Genomic DNA, 11,515 nt, shown 5'->3' with positions numbered 1-11,515 from the left:
ACCCAGCCTCTATGCACCTGCCTGAAGATGAGCTACAACACAACCAAAAATGCAGCAGTCACAGCACCAGAAGTAAGTTTGATCCTGTAGCTTTGTGGCCTGGGATTCACCTGGGGAGGGTGGTTGGGTCTTTGGTCGGAAGTGTTTGTGTTTTCTAGCTGGTAGGAATGGGACAAAATAACCAGGATTCCTACTTCTTGTCTTGGCTGACAGATGTGATCTGCTGTTGTGCCGTGGGAGTGAACAGATTGCCACTGAGGGGCAACAGGACCTGGGTGACCATGGCTTCCACACCATGGTGGGGTGCTTTGCGTCCCAAGCACTTATTGCTTCCCATTGTCATTGGCTGCTTTTGGTTTTAGCAGATCTTTCATGCTGCTGAGGAAAGAATGTTAGAAACGTGAAGTGGATTAAGTAGATGTGGAGGCATTAGCTGAGGACCTATCTCTGGCTGTCAAAACCTGCTGTGCTCACCTGTCCTCTCAGGCACACTTGTGACCTGGTGATGTGGAGGGTTAACCAGGTGTGACTAGTGATGGAACATCACCTGGCACACAATTTAACCACCTTGTCTTTTGCTGTTGACATCTTTCTTCAGTCAACAGGGGACAGTACACCCTTGGTCACTTCTTTCTGAATGTTTTAGGACATTGGCCTTTCTCATTCTCAAAGGATGTTCTTTCTCAGCAGCTTTCTGGTGGTCTAGACTTCAGAGGATTACCCCACCTAGCAAATTGGTGGACTCTGTGTCTGTACTGTGGATGTTAAATTTAATTTTCCTAACTACAGGTGTGCCTACAGGCTGTAACAGAGCTGGCAGAGTTTGGCCATTCCAGTTCAGTAGCAATAGCCTGATGTGCTGCTGCTGCCTGGCACAGAGGACATGGTCATGTTGGTAGCTGTTACAGTGATTTTATATGTGGTTGTCTGAGCCAGAGGTAATTTGGATTTCCAAAGGTGAGAGTTGGAAAGCTTGAAAAGACAAAGGGAATAATGAACATTGGATATTCATGTAAGCACCTATAAAATATCACAGCCTGGATACTGTCAATTGTAGATGTGTTTGTTCATTGACTTTACATCTGACACATACATGACAAATACTGTCCTGCCTTCTGGTGTTACCCCAGCCATGCATTTGTTCTGTCTGCCTTGTGCTGCTACTGGCTTTAGGATGTCATGTTGTGAATCAGATCAGCTGAATGGTCCTGCTCATTCTCTTTTGTGGGGGTGGGAATGGGAGGGAGGGAAAATGCTTTGCAGCCAGATTAATTTCCTGGTCTATCTGCCTGTGCAGTTGCATGAATGCCACTGCCAACACAAGGAGGGGAGCAAAATTGTTGCTAAATTAAAATGTTTCTGGACTGCCATCTTTAGATATGAAAGAATAAGTATGATTACTTTGTTAATATTACTTTGCTCTAGGTTTTGACACACCGTGGGTTAGGACCATATGCCTGTAATCATTATTCATTCTTGAAATGTAGAACAGTTATCAGGCATGTTTTGTGGCTTCTCCCAGTATGTATGTATGTGGATGTGTACTGCAGTCCTCTTTGTTTACTGGATGAAATACATTTATTGATGGAAAAATATAACTTGACTTTACAGCACATCAACCTTTAGTGTGAATGATTGCTTGGTGGTGTTTGTGTCTTTTAAACGCGTGCTTCTGAAGATGTTTTGTCTAATTCTCGCTGTTGCAACTCTGCAAAGGGTGAAGGTACAGAACAACTCTGTGGTCAGTGCTGGCTCAGTGGCCACAGCTTCTCATCTGGTCATTGACTTTTCCTCTGTATTTTTTCAAAAATACATTTAAAATAAATTTACCCAGCTCTACACTGAAGAGTCTAAGAGTTCTACAAAGTGATCTACATGAATTTATCATACTAGTTCCATGTTAAAGTCACAACTATAGGAATCCTGCTATAGAATTCTAACTGGTCTTTAATCAGTGGCCTGCATATGAAAAGTAAAGAATAAGTAATTCTGGTATATATATTTTAATTCGGTAAACATATTCATAGTAGCTTGCTCACTGAAGCAGACAATTGCTTCAAATACAGCTTTTGTTGAAGTAAAGTGAATATATTCTGGATAAATTTATATCCATTATAAATTAGTAGCTTCAGACAGATATTGTGAAATTCCTTCTGTTCCCATATTTTCTTAGTTTATTAAGACATTATAATTTCAGTGGATGTGGGAGGCATTAGGAGAGAAATCTGAAATGCATGTGAATAAACAGGTTTCCAGACGGGATGCATTTTTTTTCTTTCCTTGTAATGCATATTTCAAGGTATTAATTCACAAAGTACTTAATAACTTTGTGAATGCAGTTGGTGTTTTATATGCAAGATTCCACTTCCTTCCTTTTTTTAAGTCTTTTACACAAAATTCACTCAGTTTACGTGTGTCTCTTCATAAATACCAATAATGCTTTAATTTATGGGTGTTTGCTGTTGGGCTTTGTTTAAATGAGTTCTGTCCAAAAGGAATCAGAGCCTTGTATTCTTGCAGAAATGAATAAACCACATGAGGTGAATTTTCATACAACCCATTTCAAACCTGGAGTTTTCAGGGTATAATTTAGATATTGCATTGGTGGTTTATGACCATATAAAGTGGAGGTGTGTAGGTAGGAGGTTAGATGGATGTACTTGTAAATGGCTAGAAGCAAGGAGGCTGAGTATGGTCTCCAGCAGTGCATTTTTCAGCTCACAGTTTCACATCTCTATCCTAAGGCATTAGATGTTACTAATTCTCCAAGAGCCAAAGATTTGTTTTACAGAAGAAGATTCTGATTTGATTAAGATATTGCTTCAAGACCTAATGTTACTTTAGCAAATCATGCCACTGGAAATGTACATGATTGGAAATAAACTGTGTGTTATCTGAGAAACAGAGAAAGAGCCTCACAGTTTGGAATGATCCTGCAGAAGCAGTGTTTAGCGTAATGACAGTACACTTAGATTAATTATAGCGCTGCTTGCAGGCGCCACTATACACTTAGTGTTGTGTCAGCACTTTTGCTGTTAACCCTGTGTTGCAAAAATTTGTAATTTGGCTCTAAAAAGTGAAGAAATCATCTGGTTTGAATTCAGGCCTTGTGCTGCATGCACTGAATCAACTTCTAGTTAGGGCCTGAATTTTATTTTTGTATCCTTAGCTCTCCGAAGTGTATAGCTGTAGAAATAATCATATCTGTTTAACATTGTGTATGTTTTCCGCTCTGCCCACTTCTGATGGAGAACTTAATTTTAGTAAATGCCTAGATTGTGTTGTGATCACTTCAGATGGTCTGAAATAAAGCGCTGAGATATTTAACCTTGAAAGCTGGAAGGTGCAAGTGTTAAGCCACCATTTCACTACTGAGTAGATGAGTTAAATTTGGCTTAATGTGTGTTTATATGATTATCTGCAATGGCTCTGAAGGATTGTTAAGGTCTGAAATAAGCCTTGATCATGGCTTAAAAGGCTGTTTACACACAAAAAAAATTAGAAATTCTCTACAGAAGCTATTATAATTAGTTATGTAAACACTGCAGAGTGGTTTTTAAAATAAACACTGAAATACACTATAGGCAAAGAAGTGACAGTGAAATTAAGTAACTTTTTGACTAAGTCATCAGAATGCTCTTTATCCTTATTTTACTGTTGAGAAGACAGTAATAAATGCTGAGCAAATAAACTTGCTTGTACCTAGAACACGTTATCCTGCAAATACAGAAATCTTGACACATTTTTTCTAGCAGTTCTTAGCCTCTTATCCTCTCTTGTTTCTAATTTCCACTCCTAGATTGTATTTTACTTTTTTCTGAGTAGTGCTGGCAAGTGGCTCTTATCAAGAACAAATGATGCTGTAAATCAGGACCAAAATCAATGCTGCTGTGGCGTTGTAATAGCAAGATGCGGTTGTGTGGGCCTGAGTGTTTTACCTGCCTCTGAAGCCAAGAGTGAGGCCCTGGGTAGTGTTCCAACCCTTGGCTTCTAATTTACTGGCAAGTATATATATACAGCTGTTCTGTCTCAGTCTTAGAGTGGTGATATCAATATTAAACTCCTGTTTTAATATGCCTTTTCTCGTAATGCAAACAGTAAAAAGCAAGTGGGCATTCATATTCAAGTAGAATTGCATAGGAATACAAAAAGCACTTAATCCCTCCACCCTTAATACTACTAGAGTAGAATTTAAGATTGGCAGGGCTGGCTGAGCTGCCTGGCAGCACGTATTGGCTCCCTTCTCCTTTGGAGCACACGTTCTCTGTAGGTGCAAAGGACAGTGGGTGTTCCAGAGGCAGGATGGGTTCTGTCGGTTGGAGGAAGGTTTATTTGCCCAAAGCATCAGGGTCCTTAACATCATGGCTGGCCATTTTCGGCTGTAGTTACTGCTCTTCTCTGTGATAGGTGGTAGTATAAACAAGGAATGATTTGTGCCGCTGGAATAAGGCCATGTGTGTTATGCCAAATATAAAATGAGAGGGCTGATATGAGTGCCTCTTGGACATGTCTTTCATTACCCTTTACGCTTCTCTTTCCTAATAGAATTTGGAGGAACCAAACACATGCTGTATGCAGGGTTTTATTAGAGTGCTTTGCCTCGGGCCCTTAACTCCTTTAGCTGGTCATTACCTGACCAGTAAAGACCTCTAAACGGGTCATTAATGCTTAAGTAATAAACTGTTTCACAAGACTGTCTAGTACAAAACCTCTTTTATCATTTTTACAGTTACTGTTTTATAGATAAATCAATGACCAACAACTGGATATTCTTGTTTTGCTACATAATCTTGTAATAGCAGCCACAGCAAACAGGCAGAGGGTTCTGTCACGAGAGCTGGAGGTAGCCACGCACAGGTGCAGCCTGGAGTTGTATGTAGGGTAAACCAGGAGTAAGGTAAAGAAGGGAAGGCATGTTCTGCTGTTCCCAAAATGAAGTATATCACTGCATCTGCTTCTAAAGTTTTTGGGATTTTTATGTTGATATTTTTTTCTCCTTCTAGAAGTTGTATAATTTCAATAAGGTGGCTTTTCTTCCCCCACTGCCGTATTAAGGACACGTAGGCCTCAATATAGTCTAATGTTGGCAAAGAGAGTTTCTGTACTTTCACAGAGATTTCTGAACTAACAATTAGTTACTAACATAAGTCTTGCACTCTTCCACACCCTGTATCTGTTCACTTTGAGTTTAGCATATATTAAATTCTTTCTAGGTATGACAGTAATAGTTAGCTGCGGCATATGTTTCTTCTGGTCCTTAGCATGAAATTTTCAGCCTCCCCCCGCTTTGACCAATACATCCCTTAAAATAAGTGTCTGTGCAGGAAGCTCTACAGAGCTGTTTCTCTTGGAGAGACAGAAGGAGATAATGCATAGTAGGTACCATACCATTTTTTGGCAGATCACCAGGCATTCGATATTTCCATTCTTATGAATATCAGTGTATCATTGATGGACTGCTGAGTGCTGGAAAAAGCAATCCAGTCATATACTTATTTTCTTATGTTAACCTTTGAGGAGTGCCAGTCTGTGCTGGGACTGTTGGGTTTTTTTGTTTGATTTTTGGCTTTGGTTTTTTCTCTTCCTTTTTTTTTTTTTTGGTCATAAATATTACTAAGTGAAATGAATGCTGAAAATGGTTCTTTATAGACACAGAACATTTTTCTATGGTGAAATGGAAGAAAACCTCTGCAAATTTATGACTTCTAGTGTGATTAGTGCCTATGGAGCAAACACTTCATAATTGTTTTTCCAAGAAATTGAAAATGTTAGTTATGGGGCAAGTTCTCTCTGGCAATGTGAAACAATTAATATTGAACAGCTGTTTCTATGATAGACTGTTTTGCAAAAAATATAACATTGGCATGTTTTTTTATTCGTTACTTCTGTGTTGAATTAGTTTTGCATTTGTAGCTGCCATGTTGAATCTAACAAGAAAAAATAGATTAAAAAACATGAGACAAGTTATTTACTGAAAGAAACAATAACATAAGTGCATTTTTTTCCCTTTTTCCTTGAGAAAAAACATCTTTTTGAGCAATAGCCTTAACAGGACCCGCCAAGGGCTTTGAGGTGACTTCAGCCCTGCACATTGTTGTGCTAGACTCTCAAAGCTGATGCTGAAAGTCATAACATTATATATAGTGGTATGAGGATTGTGTGCTGACTTAGAGTTTAAGTAGGGAGGAATCTGACACAGCACTTTGTTCAGTTTACAACTCTCATAATATTCTTAGCACCTGCAGAAGGATTTTAATTCATTTAAAGCAAAAGAGGTTAACATAGGGATTGTAAAACAAATAACACTTCAGAGATTGCAGCTCTACGATTGTCCCATTCTTATCTTTGCTGATAATCTGACAGTGCTGGTGTGGTAGCAACAGTCACAAACCCAGTATTTGTACTGAATTCTTCCTTCAGACGTGTGGACAGAAGCTGTCCTGGGTGTCGCTTTACTGTGTTAGTAAGACATCAGGAATCAATTTGGTCCCATCTGCAATTGCCTGATATAATCAACCTCTATTCTGTTTAGCTCAACTTGCTACCTACAGTAAGTGATTTGTATGTGCATGAATATTAAGCTTCCCAAGTAAACGTGTGAGTAAATATGAATTGACAATAAAAGAAAGTTATTTGTGTGCGCTGAAAATGAGTGCTCATTGTTGTTTTTATAAAACAGCATTAAATTGTATCATCATGGTGTGAATAATGATTATTGCTTCCTTTATTTTGTGATAGGAGAGAACAGTAGATCCCAAATAACATCTCTGTATTACTCCTTTCACTTCTGGCTACTGTTGTCTATTTGTTGTAAAGATTTTCTTCTCTAATTTTTTAAAGTCAAACCCATGTTAGAGCTCGACAGCCCTTATTTTTTTTTATATGACTGACTGCAAGTATATTTGCGTAATGATTGCAACAAGGCAGATAGAATATTTACAAGCCATAGCAATTCCTGTGCAAATGCAGTCTCCAGAGAAGGGCGCAATAACAAAGCAAGCAAACATCACAGTTCTCTAAATAAGAAGTTTCAGGCATTGGGGTGGTGACTCACAACGTGGATGGGAACCCTGGAGTTTCAGAGTAATTTATGGGGATGCTGAGGAGATGGATTTCATTTAAATACAGTAACTGCTGAAATATTTCTAAGTTAAAAAGTCAACTAGTGGTTAAGTAAATATCCTCTTGACCCCTTTTAACTCTTGTGATGTACCGTTGTTTTAAACTATTTACTTTGAAATGCTTGAGTCATAAAATGACCCAGGAGAGATGGATTGACCACAGATAGTTAATGCATAGGATTGAGTTGCTTAAAATTTAAACCTCATGCCCATTTTTTATCTAATCTCTTGTTCTTTAATTGGATGAATTAGGTTAGAAATGGAGGGCTGTAGAGTCTAAAAAATAAAAAAAAAAAACCTTAGAAAAAATTGGTTTCACACAGTCTGCAAAAAGCATTAGGGGAAAAATTTAGAAAAGAACAGAGGTTCCTTCTTGTTTCTATAGAAACCAATAGTGATCAGGAGGGGAGAGGATTTCTTTCAAGTGTACGTTTTAGTGAGGCTGGCTCAGCAGCTCAGCGCTCGGGAGGGCCAGTGTGAAAACCCCAGAGCTCCTGTGGGTTGTGATGTGGTGTCCCTGGGCCTGTGGAACCAGCTGGAACGGGGATCACACATCTCTGGGAGCCCTGGCTGGCACTGAGTGGGTGTAGGGAGCCTTTGCAGTGCCATGTCCCCAGGGAGTGCAGACTGGCAGGAGGCTCTGGAGCTGAGCGCGGCCCCTGCCACTGAACTCGCACGAATCCCATCACAATGAGGGGGAGAGGACAAAAGAGGGGGAAAGACTGAAGGAGAAATGTGCTGCCCTGTGTCAGAATTAACTATGCTAATTGCTTTGAAGTAATAATCTCCTTTGGTTTTATCGTGACAGAATCATGGCCACTGAAATAGCATGTGTTCAAAGCATTGCAGCCAGGACTCAGTGACTTGGCATTTGAATCGTGATGATCTTCTTAGTGTACTGCATAATACATAATGCCCTCCACAACAAAATTATATTCTTAATTATGTTCTGTTTTCCTGATGTTATCTAAGTGTTGCCATAGAGAACAGATCAGGGAAGCATTTGAAAACCAAATTTTAAAGCAAATCTAGGTCTTAATCAATACTGTACCTTTAAAATAATTGCAGGATTCCTCTAAATGAAGTTCAGGTCACATGCAATGTCAAAAATAATACAGTTTCAATTTGCTGCAACCTGACAGATCCAAGGAGTGACTGAGGAATATCTAGTAACTGGCAAAGACACCTCTGTTTGACATCTACTTTCGCATTTAAACAATGGAGCACTGTATATTGGCATCTGAATGTATTAGCTGGTGGCGATCCAAATCCTAGTATGAATTTCGATGGTTTTCCTTTCTGTTTATAAATACATGGTCTTGATAACAAGGGAACATTTACTGCAATCTTGCTCTGCAGTTGTCAGAGCAGAATGAATCATTTTGAAACATAAACCCCCTCAGATCTCAAAAATATCAAGAAAAACATAAAACATAAGGGAAAAGGATTATAAAATACAAATAAAAAAGCTTTTTAACATATTTAGAGGCCTATGGGCTGTAAACACAGTAGATTATCATTAATGAAACTCTCTGCCAAGTACACAAACCACAGTTCGGTAGCAGCTGTTAAGCAAGCATTGTTCAAAGCTGGATAATCCCTTGAACATTATACTTCGTGGCTCTGTACCTCTTCCTATTAGTAATCAGATAATTGCCTTGCATTTTCTGTTACACATTTTTCTTTTAAAATTCAGTTTCATTCCTCTTTATGTCAAAAGGCTTTATCTTGCAATGATCACTTAGGCAAAAATCCTGCAGAGGTTGACAGGCAGGGCTGTGATATTCTTTCTTTTTGGGAAGTCTGGTCTAATACAATTCAGCCCTGTGGTGTTACTTTGGCTTCACAGTGGTGAAATAGAGGTGAAGCCTGCTCTACAAATAAGATGCTTGCATTCTATTGTAACTCAGTTGCTACTTTTTCCTATAAAATGGGCTCTTCTAAATAATTTGGGAATTAATTTAAAATACTTTCTACTAGTGTTTTTTACTTTAAAATAAGTTTGCTTTTGCGTGTTGGGAGAAGAAGGAGAAGGGTGAGAGACCTTCTGATTCCGTTTATCCAAAAGTTCAGGCCTCATAAGAAGGCCAGGATATCATATGTAAGTATCTTGCAGAAAGAAATTTGGAAATGATGGCAACTATTTTTTTCCAGCATTAAAATATTCTTAAGTCATTATAGTACAGAAATAGTGAGCTGTAGCTGTGGTAATTGTGAGTTCCCTTGAGCTCCATTGGCTATTAGGGTTGAACCGAGAGAGTAGCTTATCTTGCACTTCTGGAATTTCTCACAACCCTACAACAAAGCACTATTGATTTTTCTCAGCTGGGCAGGAGGGGAGGAGGGATTGAAGAAGGTCATATGTAAATGTGCTATGTGTGATAAACAGCTGGACCAAATATTACTGAGTCTAGAACCCAAAGAATGCTAAGTAAATCCATTTTATAACCCCTGAATTCAGCATTTGCTGAGTCCTTTCAGTTCACATACGGTGTCCCTGCACTGGAGTGTTGGGCCTCACAATATTTACTGACATGGGCCATTCAGTTTAAAGCCAGCACATCTCTTTGATGGGCACTGGCTTCATGAGCTGTTGGCACCAACCTTCTTTGTCCAAGATCGAGTTCCAATCCCCAAAATCAAAGCAGATGTAGACATAATTCAGAGAGCAAGCACTATGATTCATCCTTAAACCTGCAGGGTTGCAGGGACTGTTTCTGTCTAGTACTTAAAATTATTTTACATCACATGGCAAAAGCAGAGGTTTGAGAGATGGTGTCATACCCCCCCCATGGGCAAGGCATAATGGATATTTTCCAGCTAACATATTTCTGTGGATGTATAAGAAGAAGAAATTGACTTTTTTTTCTTTCCCCTAAATTGCAACATTTTGTTTTCAAGAGAATCCAGTGCTTTCTGTTCATTGCAGAAGCAATATTATTAAACGCCAGTCGGCAGGAAAAATTAGAAAAAGGATGGCCTGAAAGACAAGAAGAAATGCATTTTCCTCCCATTTCCCAAAAATAAATTACCAATGAGGCAGGAGCTGTCTTTAGGCAAGGTTTCAGGAGGCAGATTAGATAGCAAAATTATTTCCTTGTTCTAGTGAGAGGCAGTTTTCATTGAAGACAGGAATTTAGGCGTATTTCTAAGGGAAAAGGTCTTGCAGCAAAACTGCAAATTGGGCAGCACTGAGGTAACTCATTGATCCTCCCAGCAAAGTAATGCCAATTAAAAAGGCATCTGTAACGAACAAAGTACAGATTCACTCATCTCAGTTGCTGTGAAAGGAAGACATATATGAAACAATATTATTATTCTCAAGTGCAGCTAAAAGGTTTGGAGAAAGTGTTCCTTGGTTGCTTTGTTGTAAGAAGCCCTACTCTGTGCAGAGTATCTGCTGACCAGTTTCTCATAGCATTCACTTCTAGGATATTCTAGAAAAAATGGCTCAGCAAAGATTCTAACTTTTGGATTAATTTACTGACATTAGGATGTTAACATTGTGGATTCCCAGCAAAGCACTTTGACCTCTGTAAGGAGGTTTTCTCAGTAGCAGTTTCTGTACCCTGTTTGGATACAGCCATCTGGGGCTTCCTGGAGTGATCCGTGGCATCAGCTGAAAGATTTTCTTGCCCTTAATCATCTTTAAAGTTGCATAAAACTCTTTCAATGTATTGGCAGTTGTGTATTGGTTTGGAATTACATTTCTGAATGCATCAGAATCTGCCAAACTGTCTCAGGAGTGCTGCTACCCAGGAAGGCCAGACAGTCTGTGATGAACTGCACATTGCTAGAGGGTGTAGTGTGCCGGTGGGATGTAGGGGTTGAGGGAGCCTGCAGGTAACTCTTGGCTGCAGAAGATCAGGTCCAGTGCTAATAACACTGAACAGTATCTTCTGTTGCTCGAGGTAATGGCCAACTGCAAAGGTTACCCTGTGATCTGATGCTTTCATTTTAACTTACAAGAGCGTATTAGTCATAGATGGTCCCTAAAGTTCAGATAGAAAGGAATTCTAATATTTGGGTGTTGAGAGCGGATTTGAGAATGAGCCACTTTGCATCCATAGTTCTGAATTACTGGAATTTTGCCTTCCGTACAAGTGCAAAGGGAGGAAGAGGGGTGGTAAGTGGGGAAGCAAGAAACTGGGACAAGGGTCAGATCCCTTAACTATTTCCATTGTAGAAAAGAGTAGACTAAAGGATTGAACAGTGGCTTCCATCCCCGCCTCCTCCTTCTGTTTACCTGACTATATATTGGAATAAAAACTTGTTTGTGAGAAGTCTAAAACACAGCTGACCTGGCTGCGAGGCAAACAGAGTCTGAGACTTTTCTTATATTTTAAAAGAAAACAAACCCCAACTGCTCACAGTTCCCCTCGAGTGGAGTCCAG

The 11,515-nt window shown here is 39.4% G+C and overlaps 1 protein-coding gene across 9 annotated transcripts in view; it reads left to right on the top strand.

Moving 5' to 3' along the window:
* Positions 1–11,515, top strand: part of AFF2 (AF4/FMR2 family member 2) — a 364,304-nt gene that overhangs the window by 59,121 nt on the left and 293,668 nt on the right. For 5 of the 9 annotated variants that reach the window (XM_017737557.1, XM_017737561.1, XM_017737558.1 and 2 more), the window contains exon 1: positions 27–72. The exons of 1 other annotated variant lie outside the window; for it this stretch is intronic. In XM_017737557.1, coding sequence (XP_017593046.1) covers positions 50–72 — 23 coding nt within the window. In that variant the 5' untranslated portion in view covers positions 27–49. Of the gene's footprint in view, positions 1–25; positions 73–11,515 lie in introns of those variants that run through there. 3 more of the 9 variants (XM_017737554.1, XM_017737553.1, XM_017737560.1) reach the window with 2 other exon arrangements.

Source organism: Corvus brachyrhynchos, unplaced genomic scaffold (assembly GCF_000691975.1).
Source record: "Corvus brachyrhynchos isolate BGI_N302 unplaced genomic scaffold, ASM69197v1 scaffold346, whole genome shotgun sequence".
NCBI classification, from domain to species: domain Eukaryota; kingdom Metazoa; phylum Chordata; class Aves; order Passeriformes; family Corvidae; genus Corvus; species Corvus brachyrhynchos.
The sequence above is the reverse complement of the archived record's forward strand: the minus strand, read 5'-3'. Positions and strand labels throughout refer to the sequence as shown.